A 26,511-nucleotide genomic window follows, 5' to 3' on the forward strand; every position below is an offset into this window, starting at 1 on the left:
AAATTTTTTTCATTTGGTTTGGGTCTTTTTGTCACAAGCACCTGAAAGCCTTTCAGATCATTAAATGAAGTTCATTTTTTAAATGGAGGATTATGCTCAATTTTGTTGGGCGAGTTAAAGTAAAAAATGGAGAGCAGAACAGGGAGGGAGGCCCTTGTCTCTGGGGATCTTGTCCTTCGCCTCAGAATGATGTCTCCAGGTTGTTGGCGTGGGTGGCCCTCATCCTTCCACCTCCCGCTCCTCTCCCAGGGCCCTCTGGAGGACCACTCTGAGGGGCTCCCTCCTTTTACGCCTTTGGCTTCCCAGGACGAAATAAATGATGGGGTTCGCACTGCTGCTCACACAGGCCAGGAGGGAAAGGAGCCTGTGAGACAAGGAGATTTTGAATAAGCGCTTTAGTAAATATTTGATCCCCATGGGCAGGCCGCAGAGCAGGAACACGAGGACCGTGAGCAGCACCAGGAGGTAGAACCTGGGCGGCTGCCGGCGCTGGGAGCTGCACTGCACCCTCAGTAGCAGAGTCAGGCTGGACACGCACAGGACGCAGGTGAGGAGGACGAACCACGCAATCTGGATGTAGATGAAGTTGGGGCAGAAGTGGCGGATACACAGAAAAACACAAACTATAAAACGTGCTATCCTGAGGAGACTGGGCAGAGCCCAGAGCCCGGCGCAGACCGAGGCAGACGTGTGCTTGGGGCGGTGGCATCGGTACCAGAGCGGGAAGAGAGCGCATAGACAGCGCTCGGTGCTGATCGCGGCCAGGAGGCTCAGGCCCACAGTGTAGGAGATGTATCTGAGGCACATTATTATGTTGAGTATTAACGGAATATGAATATATCTAACCAATCTTTCTATGAAAATCAGAAAGGAGCAGCAGAGAAAGAGGGCGTCGGCCCCCGCCAGGTTGAGGATGTAGACGGAGAAGGGGGTCCTCTGGCTGCGGAAGCTCAGGAGCCACAGGACAGTGCCGTTCCCCAGCAGCCCAAAGAGGGCAATGAGCAGAGAGGGGATCCGCATCCCGTAATGCAAATGAATTTTTTTAAGGGTCTCATTCCTACGAATGAAACACTCATTTGCACTTCTCTCAGTTGTATTGACAGGAAAATAGTCCAGCTCCTCAGTTGTGTCGGCCATCCCCAGGAAGCTTGGCTCCTCCGAGGCACCCTGGGAACACAAAGGTATAGAAGGGCTTCAAGGATTTTGCGGGAGATTTACTCCCATCCCCACTCCCACTCTCGAGGGTGTAGCTAGTTGGCGCCACAGTATGCAAAGGTGTGGACCTAAAGTAGGTGCTGAGATCCTTCCTATTCAAATAGCCTTTGAATATTTATAACTTTTTTAGCCACCATTAATTAACTGATTGTTAATTATCCAGAAATTATGTCTCTTAGACTTTACATTACTCACATTATAATTGTATACTTGTAAGTTCATTTGCATGCTCTTCGGAAGCTAACTAGAGACCTTCCACCCTTGTTTTTCCTTGTCATGGTGGCCAAGCTCAGTGTGGTGGAGGTGACCAACCACATGGAAAGTCCTCCAATTTATTTTTGTATCTCCAGTCCATTCTCTAAATGTACTATTCACCCACCCTTAACCAGAACCTGGGCTTGGAGGATTGAGAGCAAGAACTTTCCCATCCTCAGGCTGTATGGGGTTTCTGAAACATTCCAAATCAAACCCCCCTCCCCTGCTGTGTCTGAATTAAAAAGTGTCTGAAAGTTTAGGGCTCTTCCTTGCCTCTAAAGGAAAACAAAAACAAGACCATAGCGACAGAAACTTCTGCAGTTCCCCATTTCTCAGACTGATCAATTTTGCAGATGTGTCTCTTAAAGTGATCAATGCAAATATAGAAAAAAAAGATTAAACTTACAAAGAAAGCTTCAGTAGATCCACTGATGACAAAGAATCACAAGAAAGGCCCCAGATTAATATCTTCCCTTTTTCCTCTCCAGGTGGTTCCTGTGCCTGGTGCTATTGTGAACACAGGTTCCTGTGCTCAGGGATCTCCTGACTGGACGCTGGGCATGAGTTCAGGACACTTTCTTTCTTACCCTTATATCCCCCTCCCGCTTCTCTCAATCACATCGGCCTAGCCAAAATGACTTTCTATTTGCTTTCAAGCACCAAGGGTGAGGATTTCTTAAACACTGAACTCAAGTAATGAACTCCCCAAAGCTTTGAAGTCCACATAAAGCTTCCTAAATGATGTTTCTCTGATAAAGACCTGATTCTCTATAAGCACCAACTTGTACACAAGGGCATTAGAGAAATTACTGTTAGATTGGTGTGGGCCATTATCCCCGATCCACTGATCTTTCCCATTATCCTTGGATACTTATAAGTCATGGTAGCTACAATTTAAGGAAGGAAAATTCCCTATGGGCCGCTTGGTTGATTAGCTCTCTTTCTAGCTCTAATAGAATTTTCCTGAAAGTGAAATTGCATCTTCTGTTGTCTGAACTTTCCATGGAGATTCAAGAACCTCAGATTTTCCTAAATTACAGATGGATATTAGAGTGAGACTTGGACTGACAGGAGCCCTGGATTGTGTGTAGGTTTATTTATTCACAAAATACACACATACAACATATGTATGCATATAGGAATGTCCATATCTATGCATATAGTATAATATACACATATTCATACTCAGGTACATGCATGTATTTATATTTATTTATATTATATAATAATATTATTATGTTATTTATTTATTATATATTATTATATTTATTTATATGCATTTTTAGCTTTGGGTTCATAAATAGATTTTGGATATTCCATAAACTCTTAGTAGTCTCTAGGGCTACAATTGGAACTCAAGGGACATGGTGAGTTAGGCTTTCAAACCAGTTTGCAGCTTAAAGGGCCTGATAACATTCAATGTCTTTAACTAACCTCCTGGAGGGTCTCTATTAACCAGTTTTAAATCACCCCAAGCTAATCCTCATGGTAAGACATGAAACATCATGGTCAGCATTCACTCTTCAGGTGAGGGCCAGGCCTTTCTTTCAATAGAAACACACAGTGCACAAGGAGATCTAGCTTTGGATTATTCCTCAATGGGGTCATATGACAAAACTAGGTTTAAAAAAAATAACAATATTGGGATGGAAAGCAATAGGAATTGAAGGATGGTTCATGTAGTCAAGGTTTACTTGACTTGATGGATTCTGAACAATGGCGTTGGGGAGAGAGTGTATTGCAGGCATTGGGGACAGTCACCAAAAAGGCATTGTGGGAGAGAGTGCTAGACATGAGAACCAACAAGAAGTAATTCTAGCTGGGCTAGTGTGAGTGTAGAGGGGAGGGGGCATTGATAAATCTGGGAAGCTGGTTCTGACAGTTAGGAATGGCTGTTAATCCCAAATGGGGAATCCTGGTCATGAGAGGGAACCATTGGAGTTTATCAAAATTAGAGAGTGAGATGTATAAATTTGTCTTGTAGAAAAACACATTTGAGTTCTGAAGGTTTGACCTATGATTGTCTCTGTTTGAGAGGAGATATGGGAGGTAAATGGGAGGTATAGCAGCTGGTGATGTTATGTAGGACAAGACTTGGTGTAGTTTAAATTTATGAAATGAGAATGAAGAGCCCAAGATGGCCCCAAAGTTTTATGTCTGGTTATTCCCAGCTCAAGCCTGACATCTCCTGCTTCATTACTTCCTAATCCTTAGATACTTCTTGGTTTCTTGCCTCCACTTATTGCCTCAGGAATGACAGAGTCAGAAGCACCGATTTCCTTGAGTTTTCTCTGTTCATAAATCTACCAATTTATTGTATTGGGCAAGATCTTCTTCCCTTCCTACTCACAAGTGGTTCATAATGTTGCTTTATAAAGAACAAAGGTTTTTTAAACATTTCTTATCTATGGACCAAGAAGACTAGGTCAGAGACATTGGCACTGAACTGAGCAGGTCACACTACTCAGTGAGGTTAGCGAGGTAGTGCTGTGGCTAGGGAACCAGCCTGGGCTTAGGAAGACCTGCCTGACTTCAAATCCAGACTCAAACACTTCCTGGCTGACCTTGTACAAGTCACTTAATTTGTATCTCATTTCCTGAACTGTAAAATGGGGATTATAACATCTACTTCCCAGGTTCGTTGTCAGGGTCAAATGAGCTATAATTTATAAAGTGCTTGCACATAATAGGTGTATTATTACTTTTTATTTCCATTTTCCCTCCCTTTGTCCATGTTATTGTCTCTTGTTTATTTAACCAGGACAATCCTGAAGAGCAATTATTTAATGTGAGAAGGGAAATAATTTGTTTTTAAATTCTGTTATCTATATATGAATATGTAAATATACATATTAACTGTGTATGTACATACATTAATAAATAAATACACACACACACACACACACACACACACACACATATATACAGAGAGAGAGATAAAAAGGGAATTAGAAAAAACAAGAGAATAGGCATTGGTAGAGTGCTTACTGTATGCCAGGCACTGAGCTCAAGATCTTATAAATATCATTCCACTTTATCTACACTACAACCTTGTAAGATAGATATTATTATTAAACACTATTTTATAGTTGAGTAAATTGAGTCAGGAAAAATTTTAGTGGCTTGCCCAGAATCACATAGCTGAAGTTGAATTTGAATTCAGGCCTTTCTGACTCCAGAAACTTTCTGTTTCAAGAAATAATGAGACAAAGGAATATATGCTCCTCACTTTTTCTCCAAGGCATAAATGAAGCCTATTTACTTTTTAAAATGCTTTGTTGAGGGCAATCTAGAATTATGACAATCTAGAATTATGGCCAAAGAATTAGTTAACTACCTGAACCCTTTGATCCAGCAATTCTACTACCTGGTCTATTCCTTAAGCTGATTAGGGGAAAAGGAAAAGAACCTACTAGTCTTAAAATGTTTTTAGCAGCTTTCTTTGTAGTGGAAAAGAAGTGGAAATTGCAAAAATAGCCATTAATTGAAGAATGGTTGAACAAACTGTGGTATATAATTGTTTTGTAATATTACTGTCTTATAAGAAATGATGAGTTCAATGATTTTAGGAAAAACATGGAAAGATTTGCATCAAATAATGGATAGAAAAATGAGAAAAAAAATTACATAATTTTGTTGTATATTTAAAAACAATAGCAAATTGTATGAAGATTAGGGCTTCCATATATGATGGTCTTTTAAATTGTGCTTCTTAATGAATATTCTTATTTTATTCTAAAAATTAAAAACATTTTAAGAAAAAAAAAACCAGTAACATTTCTTGTTCAGGCAGAGATTTTGCCCAAGATTTCTTTCCTGAAGGTAATTACCCTAGAAATGACTTAGGAAAACAGGAAGGAGATTTTTCAACTCTTAAGTATCCATTAGGTGATAATGAGAGCTCTCTCCAGCTTTCCTGAATCAAACCCTAATTCATCACTTAGAGGTACAGAGAGGTATGATCCATTTTGTACAATGGATGAGTCTTTTGGCTCTAGAAGGATTCAACTCAATCAAAGTGATTAGCCACAATTTTTTTCTCTTAGTTTTCAGTTTCCTCTAGAAACTACTGACTTAGTTCATCTTTGATATTAATAAAACAAAGGAGCTTTGATTTAATGATATTAGAAAAACATAGAAAGACCTGCACAGAATAATGAAGAGGGACATGAACATGATAAAGAGAACATTGTGTACACTAATAATAATATTGTTTTAAGAACAACTTTGAATAATTATTCTTGAATATTATAAATATCTAAATTAATTATAAAGCATGTATGAAGAAAAACACCAGAGTGCACCTGGCTGGGAACAAGGAAATTTTTTTTCATCAGCAAAGGCAACTATTAACCAGAGAATAGTATAAGTTTTGGCTCATTTTATTAACAGTCTTATAGCAAAAGTTGGAGACTTTTGAACAATGAAGACTGAATGAAGACATTTTAAAATGACTAAATAGTAAGCATACAAATTGCCTTGTCTTTTATCTGTGACTTGACAATAATGCAGATTCAGAAATCTTACTCATTATTTTCTTGGATCTGGGAACAGTCCCATCATTTTAGAACAAGCTTGTTCTGTCTATACATGCCTCAATCTTATTACATTGGTTTCCTGGATTATGTGAGGGACTCTGGGATAGTAAAGATATTCTTGGACTTGGAGTAAGGAAAGTCTGGATTTAAATTCTGCTTCTTACTAAATGTGTGACTCAGGGAAGTTAATGCATTTTCTTTAAGACTTTCTGAGTTTCCCAATGTCTAAATGAGGAAAATAGACCAAGATAATGGAAAGAAGGCAGGAAGTTGCATAAACTCTCCCCAGCTTCCCTCAGGAGAAAGGTTAAATCAAGCCTATAGACAGATTCTGGAGTAATAGAACCTACACCTAGCCACAGAATAGATGAGAACCAGGGCCTCTTGATCCTGGCTCAACATATCAGTGTCATAGCAGGTCAATGGTAGAGCCCTCAGCCCCAGACCAGAGGGAAAATTGCCAGTCTGGGACAACAGGCTCTAGTACTCCAGCTCAGTAAGCAAGTCATCAGCACCTGAAGCCCCAGTTCTCAAAACCAGTGAATATCACAAAAAGCTTGTTTTTTTTTGTACTGTATTGTATTTCAAGAAGTAAATAGACAAAAATGAGTAAAAAACAAAGACAAAAAACAACCTTAATTCTAGAAAGCTACTATGGTGATAGGGAAGATCAAAACACCAATTCAGAAGAGGACAAAATGTCTACAGGTGAGACCTTAAAAAAGATGACCCAAAAGTCTTCTTGGAAGAACTCAAAAAAGATTTTAAAAGTCAAATAAGAGTAGAAGAAAAACTGGGGAAAGAATGAGAGGTAAGCAAGAGAGACTCCATAACTTAGAACAGGAAGTTCAAAAATTGATTGACAAAAACAATGCCTTAAAAATACAATTGTTCAGATGAAAAAGGAGGTACAAAGGCTAAATGAAAAAAAAAATTCCTTAAAAATTAGAATTGGCAAATTGGAAGTTAACTCCATGACTTTAGGAAATATCAAGAAACAATCAATCAAAATCAAAAGAATGAAAAAATAGATGAAAATGTAAAATACCTCATGTGGAAAATAGATCCAGGAGAAATAATTTAAAAATTATTGGACTACCTGAAAGTGATGATCAAAAAAGAGCCTAACTAGCATTTTTCCAGGAAATTATCAAGAAAACTGCCCAGATATCCTAGAATCAGAAGATAAAATTGTCACTGAAAGAATCTGTCAATCACCTCCTGAAAGAAATCTCAAACTGAAAACTTCATGGAATATAGCAGTCGAATTCCAGAATTATCAGGTCAAAGAAAAATACTGCAAGCAGCCAGAAAGAAACAATTCAGTTATTGAGAAACCACAGTGATGATTATCCAGAATTTAGCAACTCCTATGCTAAAGGATTGGAGGGCTTGAAATATGATGTTCTGCAAGGCAAATGAAATTGGTTTACAACCAGGAATCAACTGCCCAGGAAAAATGAACATAATCTTTTAGGGGAAAAAATGAATATTCAGTGAAATAAAGAACTTTCAATCATTTCTGATAAAAAGACCAGAACTGAAGAGAAATTTCTATCTTCAAATACAACGTTCAAAAGAAGCATAAAAAGGTAAACAGGAAAGAAAAAACAGCATACTATTCAAAGGTTACATCCCTACATAGGAATATGATACTTGCAATTCTTGAGAATTGTGCTTTTTGTTTTTTGCTTTTTTTTTACTTGAAGTGATGATGAGTGAAGTGAGCAGAACCAAGAGAACATTGTACATAGTAACAAGAAGATTATGTGATGATCAACTGTGATGGGCTTGATTCTTCTAAAAAATATGGTAGATTCAAGGCAATTCCAATATATTTGAGTTGGAAAATACCTTCTGCATCCAGAGAGAGAACTATGGAGACTGATGGTGGATCAAAGACTAGTGTTTTCACCTTTTTGTTGTTTGTTGGTTTGTTTTTTCTTTCTCATGTTTTTTCTCTTTCTGTCTTATGTTTCTTGCACAACATTACATATATGAATATATATATACATATACATATATATATAATATGAAAGATTATATATATGGAAATTATGTTTAAAGGAACTGTACATATTTAATTTAGATCAGATTGTTTGTTGCTTGGGGAGGATGTAAGGGAGGAAGGGAGAAAATTGTGGAATACAAAGTCTTTTAAATGAATGTTGGAAATTATCTTTACATTATTTGGAAAAATAAAATACTATTGAGAAAATAAAAAATTTTGACTTTATTAGGGAAGTTATAAGGGGTATACATAAACAGAGGGTGGGGATATGTTGACTTTGATGTTATGATATTAAAAAAGAAAGTAAGAGGTGGAAAAATAATTGTACTAATTGTCTTAAGTATCATGTTCTTAACTTCAGGATGATGTCTCTGAGGTATTGGTATGGGAGTGTGCCCCTTCATTCCCCCTCCCAACTCTTATTCATCCCTCAGGGCTGAGAATCACCCCAAAGGGTTCCCTCCTCTTCTGACTTTGCCCAGGTTCATGCTGCTGTTTCACACAGACCAGGAGCTGACAGAGCCAATGAGGAAGGACAATTTTGTAGAAGTGTTTTGTGAAATCCCAGATCCCCTAGGACAGGCCATAGAGCAAGAACATGAGGACCGTGAGCTAGGCCAGGAGGTGGAGACTGGGGGGCTGCCAGCGCTGGGAGCGCTAATGGACCCTCAGCAGCAGTCAGACTGGACACACAGCACACAGGTGGGGAGGAGGAACCACAGGAAGTGGATGATGAGGCAGTCATGACAGAAATGTCGACTATTCCCAGAAATATAAAAGAAAAAATGTGCTACTCTGAGCATCCGGGTCAGAGCACAGAGCCCAGCGCACAGCTTGGGACCATGGTACAGGATGGGGAAGAGTGCAGATGGACAGCGCTTGATGCTGATTGCAGCCAAGAGTCTCTGGCCCAAAGTATAGAACATGTATTTGAGGCAGAGCATTAAGTTGTACATTAAACTATCAAACACATCTTTATATAATTCATATATGGAGATCCGAATGGAGCAGCAAAAGAAGAGGGCATCAGCTCCAGCCAGGTTGACCAAGGAGTTCCTCTGGATGTGAAAGCCCAAGAACCACAGGGAGCTGCTGTTAACCCGAGAAATGACAAGAAAAGGGATTTGAATACAGTAACTTAATAAAAATTTTCCGGGTGCCTGAGTCCTAGGAACTGAACTCTCATTTACACTTCTCTCTGTTGCGTTGTCGTTAACATATTGCAAGGACTCAGGTACTGACGACATATCAGTGGTGGATAGTCCCTGTCTAAGGAAACCATGCTCTTTTCAGATATCCCAGGGACACCAAGATGTAGAAGAGCATCAGGGACTTTTCCAGAGACTTACTTCCATCTCTTTCTTCAAAAGTTAGAGCCTCGTCTTCCTTACTTCTTCTCTCTAGGATGAGGTGACATCACAGTGCACAGAGATGTGAGCCTAGAAGGAAGGACTTAAAATCCAGTCTTAAAAATCTTACTAGTGAGAAAAGGGATTATTTCATTCATATCCATAACCAAATATCTAATCAGAACTAAGACTTTCTCTTCCTATTCCTTCATTCAGAAACCAGTCCCTTACAAAGGATTCAGCCAATCTCTGAAGGATTTTGTTGATGATTGAGATTGCCCAAATCTTCAGGGTACCTGTTTTTCTAACATAAGTGGAACTCCACCGTATTAGAAGACTTTACATACATGTAGTGGTTAGCCTTACCTCACCATTGTTCTTGGCCCATTGACTACCTGGAAATAGATAGATAGCTTTGTCCAGATAGCTGGAGGTAGATGAACTTCATCATGCCCTCTAAAGGTGGAACTGATTGTTAACTAATCAGAATTGATTTCCACCCTCAGGAATACAGCTCTTTCCAAAGACTTTTAAAGCATTCAATACTCTTGGAGGTATCTTTGGCTTTCAGGGGACACTGACCTCAATCTATTATTTGCTAAACATGATTAATAAATCGATTATTAATTACCCAGAAATTGGCCTCAATAATAGCACCAATCTCACAAGAAATCTTTTTTTTCCCAATCACCTCCCAAAAGAGATTTCAAAATGAAAGATCTCAGAAATATTATAGCCAAATTCTGGAACTCCCAGGTCAAAGAGAAAATTCAAGCATTCAGAAAGAAACATTGCAAGTATAGTGAAGTCACAGTTCGGATAATACAAGATTTAGCAGCTTTTACATTAAAGGACCAAAGAGCTTGGAATATGATATTCCAGAAAGCAATGGAGCTAGGGTTACAACCAAGAATGATTTACTCAGAAAACTGAGTATAATCCTTCAGAAGAAAAGGGTGAGGATTTTCAGGCCTTTGTGATGAAAAGACCAGGACTGAATGGAAATTTTGATTTTCAAATACAATACTCAAAAAAAGCATAAGGAAATAATCAGAAAAGGGATATCACAAAGGACTTAATAAGGTTTATCTGTTTACATTTCTACATGGGAGGATAATACTTGTAACTCAGAACTTTCTCATTATTATGGCAGTTAGAAAGTATAGATATATAAATATAAGAAATAGATGTGAGTTGAATATTAAGGGGAAATAAAACTAAGAGTTAAGAGAGTTATGTACTGGGAGAATGAGGAAGGAAGAGATGGAATGGAGTAAAGTATCTGCCAGAAAAGAGAAAAAAAAATTTTTACAGGAGAGGAAAAGAGGGGGAGGGGAGAATGAGTGAATGGAATGAACTTTACTCTCATTAGAACTGGCTCAAAGAGGAAATAACATACACACTCAATATGGGTATAGAAATTCATCTTACTCTGCATGAAAATAGGAGGGGAAGGGAATACAGGAAGTGATAAAAGTGATAGAAGGGATCATATTCCAGGAGGGGGTGATCAGTAGCAAAACATTTCTGAGGATAGTCAAGGTGAAAGAAGAGAATAGAATAAATGGGGGAGCATACAATTAGCAACAGTAATTGGGAATACATTTTTGAAGCAAGTTTCTCTGATGAAGGTCTCATTTCTCAAATGTATAGGAAGCTCAGTCAAATTTATAAAAAGAAAAGAACCATTCCTTAAGATCAAATGATAATTAACTATACCCAAAGGGCTATAAAATAAAGTATATCCTTTGGCCCAATAATACCATTAGTAGGCATAAATCCTACTAGAACAGCTCTCTACTCCAGGCAAAGAATTGGAAACTGACAGGATGCATATCAATTGGAGAATGATTGAATAAATTTCGGTATATGACTATAATGGAATATTATTGTTCTATGGGAAATGATGAGCAGGATGCTCTCAGAAAAACCTGGATAGTTCTCCATGAACTCAAGCAAAGTGAAATGTACTATGTACAAAGTAATAGCAATGTTAGGGGATGATCACCTATGAATGACTTGGCTATTCCTAGCAATACAATGATCCACAACTGCTCTGAAGGACTTAGAATGAAAAATGCTGTCCATATCCAGAAAAAGAACTGATTGTGCCTGGAGATAGACCGAAGCATCCTCTTTTTAAAAAACTTTATTCTTCTTGAGGGTGTGTGTGTGTGTGAGTGTGTAAGTGTGTGTGTGTATATGTAGAGCTGTTTTCTTTCACAACATGATTTTGGGTATAGTTCATTATGCCCAAATTGCTCTCCAGAATGGATAGATCATTTCACAGCTTCCCCTCCAACATTTATCATTTCCTTTTCCTGTTACCTTAGCCAATTAAATGGGTGTGAGATAGTACCTCAAAGTTGTTTTAATTTGCATTTGTCTAATTAATGGTAATTTACATAATTTTTTCCATGTGATTAAAGAGAGCTTTAATTTCTTCATCTGAAAACTTCATATCTTTTGACCATTTATCTATTAGGGAATGACTTATATTCTTATAAATTTGACTTGGTTCTCTATGTATTTTAGAAATGAGACCTTTATCAGAAACACTGGCTATAAAAATAATTTCCCACCTCTTTACTTACCTTCTAATTCTGATTACATTGTTGTTGTTGTTTTTTGAAGAAAAAAAATTAAATTTTTTATTTAGTTCTTCTTTGGTCATAAATTCCTTCCTTCTCCAAAGATCTCACAGGTGAACTATTCCTTATGTCTAAATCATGAACCAATTTCAATCTTATTTTGGTACAGGGTGTGAGATGTTGGTTCATGACTAGTTTCTACCATACTATTTTCTAGTTTTCCAAGTAATTTTTTTTTTCAAATATTGAGCTCTAAACATTCAACCTTAGGGCACCAAACAAGTCCTAATTGAGACTCCAGACTGAGGGTAAATCCCAAAGTCCTCCCAGAAAAAGGAAATTTGTTTTGAAATCAGAAAACAAAGAAACTAGTTATTAAATTTCTGTAAGTGAAATTTAATAATCCAACTAAGTTTAAATCAATTGTTTAGGTATATTAGAAACATACACTTTTAGTGTAAATTCAGGGTTTGAAAGTAAAGAGTTTTGGAGCTTTGAAAAGAAAAGATTTAGGCATTTTTTAAAAAGCAATGCCCTTTGATAGTGACTGCATGTCTTTCTTCACAACCAATGACTGTAAAATATGTTTCATAAAAAATGTATGTTAACTAATTGATTGATAAAGAGATTGCTCAAGTTTAAATAGTCGTGATCAACGATTAATAATTTAGAAAACTTAAAGGAAATGGTTTGGCTCTGTTTAACTTAAGAAACAGAGAAGCAGTAATGGGAAGTTGAGAGAATTTTTTTAAATGAATGAATTTTTAAAAATATTAGCTAACTAAAAAACCATGGAGCCTTGTGCAAAATGAAGTTTAGTTATTGCACCTAGCCATTATGAATCAAAATTGATTGAATTGATAATGTTGTAATAATAATAAATTAGAGAACTAATCAGTTCTTGAATGTACAAAAGGATTAATAAATATTTATGTCTATCTCCCAGGGTTGTTGGAAAAAACACACAGTTGTGGAGTGTTTAACATAATGCCTAGCTTTTATAAAGAATGAGCATATTTAAACCTTATAGGAATACAATTTTAAAAAATGCTATGTCTTATAAGTGTTTTTTTCTAATTGGCATGGAATGTTAACAAAATTGAGAAATTATAAATTTAGCATTTAAGGTATTAGTAAAAACAGGCTTAAATAACTTTTACGACATAGAAAAAGCCTGGCATGTGGTAGGCCAGAATGTGGTAGGTAGAAAATGTCAGAGATAATAAGACAAATTACTTGAGAATGATGATGAAATACTTAGGAAAAAACAGAGCTAGAAGGAGCTGGAACACTTTAAGTGCCTTGACCAAATAAATAGTCATTTGCACAACTATATCTTAAGTAATCTTGTGGGCTCCCTTACATTTTTATCAATAATTTTAATGAACATGTAGTTGACTTGATAAGCAAATGAACAGTCAACTCATTCAAGAGGCAGGATACTTGATCCTAGAGTCAGAATACAAAAAAAGATAAGAATGCTACATTCTCATATTTATCAGATCTGCAATCAGGTTCAAGTCACTGAATTATTTTGATCTTGGTTTCCTTTCTTGTTCAACCGGAGGGATAGACTCAGTGCATCTTGAAGTACCTTAAAACCTATGATCATATGATCCTATGGACTTTCCATATGACTTTCTAGCTTTTCAGAAAGCTAGCAAACTGGATCATTTATTTTTAAAAAAACATGAAATTGAAAAGAAATTGTTAAGTTTTCTGCTTAGCACCTACTTTTTAGGTATTAGGTCATGAAGGTAAAACTATGCAAGACATTGATGAAGGATTTTCAATCAATCAGTTATTAAGCATATATTAATTCTTTAGTTCTAAGCGTTGGAAACAAAAAGAAAGGCATACGTACATACAACCACACACCAGAGTAGATCCTTCTCTCCAGGAGCTCCAAGTCTAATGGTGTTGAAAGCATAGGGGGAAAAAAAAACTAAGGAAGAAGCTAAAAAAGAATTCAAACATGAAAGAGACACAGTTTTGTGAGGATCAACAGAGATAACATTTATAAAGCTCTTAATATAGTGTCTAACACATAGTAGTCACTTAGTAATTCCCATTTCCTTCCCTTCCCTTTTCTTCTCGCTCAGGATCACAGAGCTGGTGGCTCAAGCCGGATCTGACCTCAATTCTTCCTATTCCAGACCCTAGAGCTTTATCCTCTGCGCTACAGTAAGCACCTGATAAATGTTTGTTCACAAGCCCTAGATAATAATATAAGGGAGGTAGAGAGTCCTGCTTTCCCTTCCAAGGAGGTGGGAGGGGGACTGGAGCTAGGCTTGGGGCAGAGGGCTCATTTCCAGGGCTCCCATATATGAATATCTTGGTTAGTCTCACAAAGAGCTCTCCTGACTGTTGCTGTGTGTATTGTCCCTCATCCCATCTCCCAACTCTTGCTCTTCCCTCAGGGCCCTCTGAAGAATCACCCCGAGAGGCTTCTTATCCAATAAATTGAGTCAAATTCGGTTTGTGGCAAAAATGAAGTCTCATTTCCATTTCTGTCGATTGCGTTGCCAGTCATAGTCCCACTTTCCAGATGTGGAGGACACCCACGTGGATGTCCCAGCCCAGGAAGCCCTGCTCCTCTCAGATGTTCTGGGAAAACAAACAGACAGACGGACAGACAGACAAAAAAACATAGAAGGACATGAGAGATAATTCTAGCTTTACTTCTGTCGAGACTCCTCTTCCCCACTGCCTCTCTCTGGGATGCAGTTAGGTGGAGCCACAGCGCTCTGACCCTCGAGGAAGAAATGAATTGTAATCTAGCCTCAGACCCTTACCAGTGAAAGGATGATTTAATGGGGAAGGTTTTCCCTTTCTATTTCCTCATTCAGAAACCAGTGCCCTGTAGGTTATTCAGTCAGGCTCTAAAGAACATTGCTGAGGGATGAGATTGCCCAAATCTGCAGGTCCATGCTGTTCTGTCATGGCGAGGGGAAGGGGCGATGGGAGACCCCCGCCTAACTGGAACGTCTTCCAAAGAGAAGTTTCTGTGGCTGTTATTATTACTTCACCATTATTCATGATTCATTGACTGGGTAGAGATGAATGGTTTTGCCCAAGTACTGAAGGCAGCTGAACCTCCTCATGCCCTCGGTAGGTGGAGTTCAAGGCTTTCAGCCACCTCCTTGTCCACCTCCTCCTTTATTGTTAACCAATGAAAATTGACTTCCCAGTCTCAGACACACCCCCTTTTCCTAAGGGCTTTTTAAGCATATAATACTCTCCAAGGGGCCTTTTTGGTTTTTAAAAGGGCCGCTGATCTCAATCTATTATTTGCTAGTCATAGTTAATAAATTAATCATTAATAACCCCAAAATTATGTCTCCCGGGCTTTTCATCAGTCACATCAGCTCTGTGGATGCTGGACAAATAAATCACTTAGCGTCTTTCTCCCTGAGGTTCCTCAACTGTAATATGAGACCAATAATAGCCTCAGCCTCCCAGAGTTCTTCAAAGGATCAAATGAGATAATATTTATAAAGCGTTTAACATTGTGCTTGGCACATAGTAGGCCTTTAAAATAAAAACTTGGTTCCTTTTCTTCTTCCCCCTTTTCTCTTGTCATTGTGGCAGTTATAGAAACAAGTCTTCATGAGAAGTTTAGGGGTACACTTGTCTCTCCTTTCTTCTCTGATCAATCTCCAACTCACCTACCATTTCCTCTCTCATTTGTCCTTTCTTTAATTTCATGGGGGATTTGGCTTCCTTCTACAAACCTATCTGAACAGGCTTCGAATGAAGTGTTCAGTCCAGACCTATCTTTATTCATCAATCTCTAATCGAATTTCAGGATGTCCTTCAAATATGAAGAGATTATTCTTAGGCAGTATTACTCTAGCCCAAATATTCATTACAGAAAGATACACATGTGTATTCATGTGAAAGCATGTTTATGCCCAGATTCCCACCCATAACTATAGTAATCACATATATAGAGTCGTATATGTATTACTGAATATGTGTTAATGTACACATGTACATGCCTTTACCACATTCTCTCTTGTAGGCAAATAGAGATAAAGATGCTAGATCACAGGGCAGCTGGTGGCACAGTGGATGGAGCACCAGCTCTGAAGTCAGGAGGATCTGAGTTAAAATCTGGCCTCAGACACTTTCTAGCTGTGTGATCTTGGGCAAGTCACTTAACCCCAACCGCCTCAGCCAAAACAAGATGCGAGGTCAGCCATAACCGACAGCAGAAGCTGATACTGTTCCTCATGCTCTCTTTAGGCGCTCAGGTCCTTCTCTCTTCTTCCCTTACATCATCATCTTTAGGCAGGGATTCCCGGTGAGAGACACTTTCCCAGTCATTTGGCATCCACAACACCTTATTCCTGGGAAATATGCTTACAGAGCACAGTTTGTTAGTTAGTTTTAGTTAACAGAATAGTATGCTGCATCCTGGAAGAAATCTGGATCGGAGTCCTGCCCGGACGGTGCATTTCTGAATGAAGTTAGACAAGTTACTCTCCCTGTCTTAACCTCACGATACTCTTCAATCAAATGGAGAAGGATCCATCAAAGAGGATTTTGTGAAGCACCTACTACGAGCCAGGAACTCTGCCGGAGATTGAGGACAAAGAAAACAGAAAGCAATTTCGACTCTCCGAGAGCTTGGACTGGGGGTAGATGGGTATGCTTAGAGCAATGCACATGTAGTCTATAAATATTTGTGAGCTGCATAAATATATAGACATGACTCACAGACGGCATGGACGCATATGATTGGAGGGCAAGCTCACATTGAGAGCAGATGTGCATTCAAAGACCGACAGAGATGGTGAAGAACAGGGAAATCATTTATCTACACACATGTATATGGATGGATGTGTATATATACATATATGTGTATACTCACATATATGTGTGTGCATGTGTATATGTTTGGAGGGGAGAGAAAGGCAAAGGGCAAGAAAATAAATGTTGATACAGTGATTACTTTATATTAGGTACTGTTTAAATATTTATTATTTATTAAAATTTATTAAATAAATAGGTGCTATAAATATTGATACTTTATAGTTGAGTTAATTAAGGCAAGAAGAATTTTAGTGATTTGTCCAGAGTCACATGGCTAGGATCTGAGATTGGATTTGAACTCAAACCTTTCTGACCATAGACCCAGTGCTCTATCCACTATACCACCCAGCGTCCTAGACAGGTAGATTTAGAAAATATTGTTTCAAAAAGTAGAGAGGCAAAGGTTTGGGATGCCCCCTCTTGTTCTCCAAGATATAAATGAAGCCCTTTTGCTTTAAAAAAAAAAATGCCTTGTCTAGAGAAATCTGGAATTATTACCTAATAGTTATTAAACTATCTGTACCTTCGACTCAGCAATATCACTAGTTGGTGTATTTCCAAAAATCATTAGGGGAAAAGGAAAAGAAACTACATGTTCTAAAATGTTTATAGGTCCTGCCTTTGTGGTGGCAAAGAACTAAAAATTGCAGGTATGTTCAGCAGTTGGGAAAAATCACTTTATCCTACCTGCCTCAGTTTCCTCATCTATAAAATGAGCTGGAGAAGAAAATGGCAAAAAAGTCCAGGATCTTTGATCAAATAAAATGGGGACATGGAGAGTCAGATATGACTGAAATGACTCAACAATGAACCGGGGACGACTAGAGGAACCTTGGGATCTCAGACAGAAATGGGGAATTTGGAAGAGGGACGGGGTTAGGTTTTCACTTAAAGTAGAGAGTGAACCCAATTGTGTTTAAAATGTCTCCAGGACCTTCTGTATGAAATATCCAGCAGGTGGTTGGTGATATGGGACTGAGACCTGGGGAAAGGAGGTGGAGTGACGAGGGCTGGAAACATAGATCTGATAGTCATCTGCCTAAAGTCCATAGTTAAACTCACAGCATCAGATGAGGTGACCATGGAGCATGGAGGGACGCAAGAAACCTTGGGCAGAATCTTGGGAAGCACCTGCAGTTAAGGGACATGAGGAAGCAAAGGGAACATGGGAGTAGCACGTGAATGACTAAGGGGGAGCTCAGTGTTGTGAAATGGGCTTGGGAAGGGGTGAAAAAAGACCTGCAGATTCAGCTCTGAGGAGAGACCACTGGTAACTTTGGAGAGGGCAGTTTCTCGTGTACAGTGACTCAGAAGACCCATTGCAAGGACCTGAATGTGTGAGAAGAGAGGATGTGAAGACCGAGTTAGTGCCCTGGATACCCTAGAATCAGCCGGAGTCAAGATAAGCAAAAGTTTGTGGTCTTTATTCTTGGTCTTTAGGGGAATTGGATGGACACAGAATCTCCACAACCCCTCCTCTTCATCTCCTGCCCAGAAGTGACCCTGGCTCCTCTTACTCCACCCCCTAATCCTTCCCACAATTCTCTGTACACACCAATTATTGAGCCAGCATAGGATAGTGGGAGCATATGCTCCCACATCCAAGCATATGCTAATAGAGTATTGTCCAATCGGTAATTAGCTTTAAGTGCTCAGTTGTCCAACCTTAGTGCATTGACTCAAGAATTTCAGCCCTTTACAAGAGGAAGGAGAGAGATGTAGCCAGGTACTGTGAGAGCCCCCAGGACATAAATAAGGGCAAAAAGAGTCCTCTGGGAGCTTAGTGGGGTTGGGAAGGGCAATGAACGACACACCCACCATAGCTCCAAACAGGGACCTGCAGAGGACGTGGAAGATTATCCTAGAGCCTTAGCTGGCTCTCTCAGACTGATGAGATCTTCAGTGTTAGGGGAGGTTAAAAATTAATCTCTGAGATCACAGAGAGAAGGCTCTGATGGGATCAGCTTAGCTCCAGGTCCCACCCTCTGGGGAGGCGGTCCAGTCTGAAATCCAGGGTATGTCACAATCCCTAGAGGTCAGAGAGGTGATGGAATACAGCTTCTAAGAGAGAGAGAGGGTGAAGGAACAATCCTGTCTGTCAATAGCTGTAGAGGATTAGTGATGCTGAGGCCCTCTGACCTAAGAGGAAGCCTCCTGGCCTGGGAATATAATATTTCTCTCTGAGATTTTTGGGAAGATGCATTAGTGATCCTGAGGCCCTCGGACCTAGGAAGTGCTTGTACTCTAACAATCTGCCTGTCAATGATGTCAAAATCTTCAGGCCTCAGGGTAGTCCTGGGGCTGCTGGTCAGTGATAACCCAACTCCTGAGACCACCCCTCAGACCTACCTGAAAACCATAAAATTAGACAACAAGTGATACGAAGCTCTGACCAATCCTGCCCTACAAATCTATCTCATGCTCTCAGGTTCCTTGTTAGTCCCTCCTGGGACCTAGCCCGCTACAACTGGTGCCACAATTACAATAAAATTTTGCCCTTGACTTGGTATGGTTCAAGCCTGCAAATTATTCCCCCCCTCCACCGGAGGCAATTGGGGTTAAGTGACTTGCCCAGGGTCACAAAAACTAGGAAGTGTTAAGTGTCTGAGGCCAGATTTGAACTCAGGTCCTCCCGACTTCAGGGCTGGGGCTCTACCCACTGCGCCACCCAAGCCTAAAAATTCTCTTGAGACACCTCACGACAGCGTCCTGTGACCCCAACCTTTTGGAGTCCCTTTCCCACCCTTAGCAGAGGAATGCTTTGGGCTCTGCATTCGAGGAGAAATGAAGAATTAGCGACTCTTAGCTGCAGCTAGGGAGTGTGAAACAAGACTGGGAGGTAGGTCGAGTGCAGCAATGGAAGTTGAATCTGGGGACTAGACACTGGACTCCCAGATGTCTCCATTGGCTTCTTTCTTCATCAGAAAAGACCTCTAGGAAAGGTGGGACTCCTTAAATGCATTGCTGAAGATTATTTCCCCAGCCCTGGGGCAGGAATTCAGACCATTAATCTTAGTTAATGACTGAGCTATGAATAAGCAGATTTGAATTGGGAAAGGAGGCGGGCTAAGAGTGTTCCTGGACTCTGCCCCCAAAGACAATCGGCCCTGAGGAAACTTCTCTAACAGCCTGGCCTTTCCCTATCAGTTCCAGGGGTTCCAAATACTTCGGAATGAGTTAGGCCCCAGGGGACATCCCAAGGAAAGGATAAGATAGGATACAATAGCAGCTATCTACCAATCATAGAGATTTTCATGGATTAATTCATTCATTCAGACCAATTAAGAGACTAATTTAGTATATATTTGCATACATAATATAGGTATAGTGTAGCTGTAGTATATGAGTTTGTGTATGTATATTAGACATATATTAACATATATACATATATACGTATACACATATATACATATACACACATATACACATATACATATATACACATATATACAAATACACACACATATCTATATCTATATCTATATCTATATCTCTCTCTATATATATATGATAAGATAAGAATCTAGTGGAGAGATGATTAGGGCCCAAACTTGAGCTATGATTGTATGAGTGAAGAAAAGAATACAAGAGAGCGTTTTGGAGGTAAAATTGCCAAATACTGGCACCTTTGGAATATATCCGATGAGAAATAACAAGAGGTTCCAGGTGACAGAGGCATGAAAATTAGAGATAGGGGGAACGACTGGAAGGGTGGTGGCACACTTGACAGAGACAGGGACAGTAGGAGGAGTGGTGGGTTTGGAAAGAGAGTTCATGAGTTTAGTTTTGGACATGTTGAATTTAAGATGTCTGTGGGACGTCCAGTTTGAAAAGTCCAACAGGAAAATAAATGGAGATGCAGAAGTGGAGCTCAAGAGATTAAATGGGGCTGGATATATAGGGCTGGGAGTCGTCTGCTGAGACGTGATCATAGAATTAGTGAGAGTTGATAAGGTAGCTAAGGGAATGTAGAGAGAAAAGAGGATTTGGATCAGGATAGAATTTGGGGGTTCACCTGGAGTTGGGGGGAGGGAACTGGATAACAACCTAATGAAGAAAACTGAGAAGATGTGGTTGAGAGGTTGGAAGAGAATTAAGTCCAGTCAAATCAACAAGCATTTATTAAGTGCCGGGGATACAAAAGGAGGCAAAAGACAAGGAGTTTACCTAAGGTGGGAGACAACAAGCAAACAACTGTGCACAAAGAAGCTTATCCAAGGTAAACTGGATAATCTCGCGGGGAAGATACTGGCATTGAGGGAGGCAAAAAAAAGGTTTTCTGTAGAAAGTAAGATTTTAGCGGAGGTTTGAAGGTGAGGAGGGAGAGCACGCCAGCCATGGGGGACAGGAGGTGAGAAGGGAAGAAGCTGGAAAAGGGAGTATTTTCTTTGGGAAATAATGAGAAGGTCTTTGTCACTGAATTATATTGTACATTGTGGACTGTGAAATTTCAATCTGTAATGAAAGTCACTGAGGACTTATGAAGGAGCGCGGGAAATCCTAGTAATTGGCTCTGAGTTCTTCCTCATGATCAGGGACACCTCTGCTTAAGGAAAAAAAAATGTATAGCCATTGAGGAAGAACCAAAAATAGAAGGAGGCAGCACAATTTCATGACTGGTTGATTTTAGAAGTGGGGAAATTTATGATTGGCTAAGGACGATGTCCATCAATCAGAATCACTCTGTCGATCGGCCTTCCACTACTCATCTCAGGAAGGTCTTTCCATAGGTCCTAAAACCCCTTCCACGACATCTCAAGGCCTCCCCTAAGTCATAAGACTTTAGTGTTTGACCCACAGGAAGTTGTGGGTTTGAAACAAAGGTCACCGGGGAGCGGATGGCAGTGATTCATAGGGGTGATGGGATATTGCACCAGCTTGTAAATCTTGTTCCGGCATATGACAGAGTGGGGATGGGGATGGGTAGGAAATGAACCAATTACATTCTTATTCTGTGTCTAACAATATGAAGCCAGGGGATAAATCAAATACTGTGATCATCAATAAATAGTAGATTAATCATTCATAATTCTTATCCTAACAGCATTAACTAACATAATTACCTCAGACTGTTATGCCACAGTTTTCTTTAACTGTCCTGACTCAGTTTCATTGTCTCAGTTTCCTTAACTGTTCTGTCTCTGACCCAGTAAAACTAAGGATTATTCGCTCTCGGGTTGTAAATTAGCAAGATAAAAGAGTAGATCTCCCAACTCTTTTATGGATTTACAATATTCCTTTAGAATATTCCAAGATCAACCCATGATATCTTTACTTCTTTGTCTCTGGAATTTTTAGGTTTTATGGCTTCCCCTCCCTGATAAAAACTTTCCCTCCCTTTCTCTTCTTTGTCTCCAAAAAGGTATTTAAGAAGTTGGGGTTCCTTCATTCATTGCTGGAGAATGGCATCTGGCAGCTGTATGCTGGACCCTGGATTCTTTGGGTCCTCCAGCCCTGGGACCAATATGGATTCCTTGGTCCCAGTATATTTATCTCTGTCTGACTGGATAATCTGAGACGAGAGTCCTGTCCAGTCAATCTTACTTTCCCATTAATAAAAATATTAAAACTCTCTAATCTCTCTCCTGCCTCAGTTTCTCCGGCATTACAAGACTTAAGTCATTGATACCATCAAATCACAACAAATCAAATAAATGTTGATTAATTTGAGTAGGGATATCAAAATTATTACAATTTGGAGGGGAATAAAGTATAAAAAACCTGGAAAGATATAAAAGATCAAAATTATAAAAGACTTTAAAAGCCAAACACAAGATTGTCTAGCTGACTATGGAGGTAATAGGAAGGTATTGGGGTTTATTAAGTTTGTGGGAGGGAGGGAGTGGGTAATGTGGTCAGATCAGCACTAGCATTTATATAGCACTTTTAGGTTTCTAAAACACTTTTGGAATATCTCATTTGATCCTCCCAAGAACCCTGAAAGTTTTGTGCCACTATCATTCCCATCTTTACAGATAAGGAAATCGAAGCAACCAGATTAAGTGATTTGCTTAGGGTCACATAGCTCTATCTAATCTCGTAGGAAGCTCTTTTTGGCAGTTGAATGGAGAAGGAACTGAAGTCACAAGGCTAATATTGAAAGAGGAACAAGCAATAAAGATAAGAGAGTAATCAATGGTGTCCAATATTGCAGGAGGGAAAAAAAAATCGGAACAGAAACGAGTGTCAATATAAAGTAATTATTAAATAAAAATAAAACAAATAAAAAAAATAAAGGTATTGGGAGGATCCAATGAAAAAAAAATATATTTTTTACTATTCCAGATACCCATAAAAAAAAAAAAGAAAGAAAGAAAGAAAAATGGGAAGTGGGAAAATGACATTGACTCAGCACGTAAGTGATCATGGGTCACTTTTTAAAGATCACTTTTTTCAGTGGCCAAAAATCTCTTTTTTTCTCCCTCTATCCTTCCCACCCCTACTAAAAAACAAACACAAAGTCCTTGTGATGTATATGTAGAGTCAAACAAAACCAAATCTTGCATTGGCCATGTTCAAAATGATTTCCTTCAGTATCTTGGGTCCAGCACACCTCTGGCTATCACCTTGTTCAGAAGGCTTATGTCTTCCAAAGTTGTCTTCACAATGTTAGTCACTGTATAACAACAGTTCTCCTACTTCTGCTTACCTCGTTCTGCATCATTTTACATAAAGCACCTCAGGTTTCTCTGAATCCAATAATATTCCACCATATTTGAATGCTTTAATTTGGCCCAATTCTCAATTAATGGACATCACCCTTAGTTTCTAGCTCTTTACCACCACAAAGGGCTTCTATAAATACTTTTGTCTACAGACAAACGTGGGAGAGAGCAGTTTCAGTTGAGGGATGAGTTATAAACCCAATCACGAGGGGTTTAGAAGAGAGAAAGAGAGAAGAAGCAGAGGCAATAAGAATGGACAGCTCTTTTTAGCCATTGGACTATGAAAGGAAAAAGAGCTATAGGGATCTAGGTTAATTTTTAGGGATGGAGGAGATGGATGTGTCTGAAAGCAGCTAGGAAGAAACTAGTAGATAAGGCTAGATTGAGAAGTAGATGGGCGAATGAGATCAAGGACACATTTGGAAGTGATGGTTTTGTAGAGGAAATGATCGATTTCAATGATCAGTTAGCTGCTCAAGGAGAGAGACTTGGTTTTTGGCTTTTTAAAAAAATATCCCCAGCACTTAGTACACTATCTGTCATACAGTAGATAATTAATAAATGCTAAATGACTTATCAGAGACTGAAATAAATGAAGAGTAAGCAGGAAATGATGTCAAGGGCTCCAAAGTATGGAGAACAGGAAAGTGGGAGCTATCCACAGTAAGTGGGTTCTATCTTCTCATTAAAGTAGGAAGTCAAGGTCGAGAAAACTCAAACGTAGCTAGTGGTGCTAGGGGGAAATTCCAAAAGATGGAAATAATTCTGGATAATAATTTTAAATCTTCTCTACCTAAAAACAGGACAATTAAGAAGGAACCAATAACTATTGAGTAATACAGTCACTTTATTATTTCTATAAAATCTTTACAAGGAAAATCTACACATGCACTGAGGGCCGACTTTTCAAAATTCGATTCAACCATCGGTAAACATTTTCTAAGCGCTTGCTGTATGCAAGGCATCGTGCTACAGACAGCAGAAAGCCAAAGCTGAAGTGTGCTGTCCACTCCGCTGGGGACACATTATAGATCCAGGAGAGAAATACCAAATATAAATGTCAGTGGGTGGGAGGAAGCAAAAGGGGGAATCACGAAAGCTGAGAAAATACTGGAAGGGAGGGAGAGGGAGTGTCACAGATTTTCTATAGTGGAGTTTAACATGACGCTTGTCATACAATAGGCATTTAATAAATATCTGTTAAATCGAGGCCTGGGATTTACAGAAGAAAGGCTACTATAGGATTCAGTGGATAGAACATCAAGTCAAGAGTCAGAAAGAACTGAGTGCAAATCCAGCCTCAGATGCTGTGTGATTCTGGGCAAACCACGGAACATGTCTGCCTCAGTTTCCCCATCTGTAAAACAGAGTTAGACTCTGACTCTCAGAATCCCCCCCTCTTCAGTTCTAGGTCTATGAACCATAGATTGTGGGTTTAATTCTAGACCACCATCATAAAGCCAATATCGCAATAAAGTGTTTCTCAGTGTATACAAAAATTGCGTTTATACTATACTGTAGCCTATTAAGGATACAATAGTATTATGTCTTAGAAAAAAACAAGTGTTTTCATTTAAAAAATAATGTATTGCTAAAAAATGCTAATCCACACCTGAGCCTCAGGGAGTCAAAATTGCTTTGCTGGTGGAGGCTCTGCCCCCGGTGCTGATGGCTGCTGATGGGGGGGGGGGGGGCTGTTGGAGCAATTTTTGTCTCATACGGGCACGGTATTGGGAGGCGGCCTCTGCCCCGTTACAATAGTAACGTCAAAGATCGCTGATCACAGGCCACCATCACGAAAGGCAGAATAGTAATGGCGGAGCTGGAAATGAGCTGTCGGGAAGATGCCGCTGGGAGACTCCCTTCACGCAGGACTGCCGATCGGCCTGTGGAAAATATAGTATTGGAAAGTCCAATAGGGTCAAGTCTGCTTGGAAATCTGGAGCTGGTTTGAACTGATTTTTTTAATTAAAAGGTTAATTTTTAATTTTTTTTTTAGGTGGGGGCTGATTTTAAAGCATCCACTAGAAAGGATCAGACTTGGATAACCCGGAAGCTCTCTTGCAATCCCAAATCTCTAGCTCTAATTCTTGCTTAACCTCCAGCAAGTTCCCTCTAAAAGTAGAGGATTTAAATGTATTTTAATGTAACAATAACAGTAATTTTTATTTATTTATATATTTGTAAATATATATATATTCATATATTGCTTGAAGGTTTGCAAAGTACTTTTTAGAGATTATACCACTGGATCCTCACAGTCATCCTGGGAGATGGTAGTTACTGTGATTCCCATTTTACGGATTAGGACACTTGAGACCCAGAGAGGGGAGATGACGTCCACGCCGAGTCTGAGGCAACATTCAAACTCAGGTCTTCCCGACTCCAACATGCGATCTCTTCTGCCACCTAGCGGTCTACGAGAGGACCTGGGGATGGCCGCTCGCTATTTTCCATAGCAAATGAAGGACACAAGGAAAAACACTCAGAAAAATCTTCCCGAGGTGCAGGAATCGTTTCGTTTCCTTTTCCTTCCTTCTTTTCCCCTTTTCCTTCTCTCTCCCTTCCCTCCCCCCATAATACTCCAGTGGGTTCCCTTTTAAGCTTGAGTTCTCAGTGTCTCACTATCATTTCTGTGTCGCGTCAAGATTCGCCAAGTTTGCCCAGATCTCATTGGATCCTGTTTCCACGATCCCGGCATTTTACACATGGAGAAACTAAGGCAGAGCAAAGTGGCGGCTCCTGGGCTCTGGCAGGGCCCCCTCTCCCCGCCCCCGCCCGGCGGAGACCCCGGAGGGTCGAGAAGGGCGCCCTCCCCCTCGTCCCCATCCCCCTCCTCCCCCTTCCGGCCGGCAGTAATTGACTAGTTGGTGAGTTTCCTGATACAGTAACAGGGCCCGACTCTCCCTCTCAGTCGGGTTCCGGGGGGGCTGCCGCCGTTCTCCTGCCCGGCTCAGCCTCCAGCGCGCTCCCGCCGGGTTGGGGGGCTCCAGGGGACCCTTCCCGGCCTGGAGGCGGGGCAAGGAGGCTCCGCTTCCCGGGTCACGGGATCCCCCCCGCGCTCATTGG

The 26,511-nt window shown here is 39.8% G+C and overlaps 1 protein-coding gene across 1 annotated transcript; it reads right to left on the reverse strand.

The window, feature by feature from the left end:
- Positions 1–219: 219 nt before the first annotated feature.
- LOC127541715 (mas-related G-protein coupled receptor member X1-like) lies at positions 220–9,742 on the reverse strand. The gene is made up of 3 exons (XM_051966933.1): positions 9,735–9,742; positions 8,814–9,111; positions 220–1,167 (listed from the first exon to the last, which is right to left on the reverse strand). Exons 1-3 carry the CDS (start codon positions 9,740–9,742, stop codon positions 220–222), a joined length of 1,254 nt encoding a protein of 417 aa, XP_051822893.1.
- Between the last annotated feature and the right edge of the window lie 16,769 nt (positions 9,743–26,511).

This window comes from Antechinus flavipes, chromosome 6 (genome assembly GCF_016432865.1).
Source record: "Antechinus flavipes isolate AdamAnt ecotype Samford, QLD, Australia chromosome 6, AdamAnt_v2, whole genome shotgun sequence".
Taxonomy (NCBI): Eukaryota; Metazoa; Chordata; class Mammalia; order Dasyuromorphia; family Dasyuridae; genus Antechinus; species Antechinus flavipes.

Excerpts from the sequence above, each read along its gene's own strand:
- LOC127541715 (XM_051966933.1), bottom strand. Across the intron at positions 1,168-8,813 it reads CTCTGACCCGGATGCTCAGA|GGTGCCTCGGAGGAGCCAAG; the intron begins GTAGCACATTTT and ends TTGTGTTCCCAG.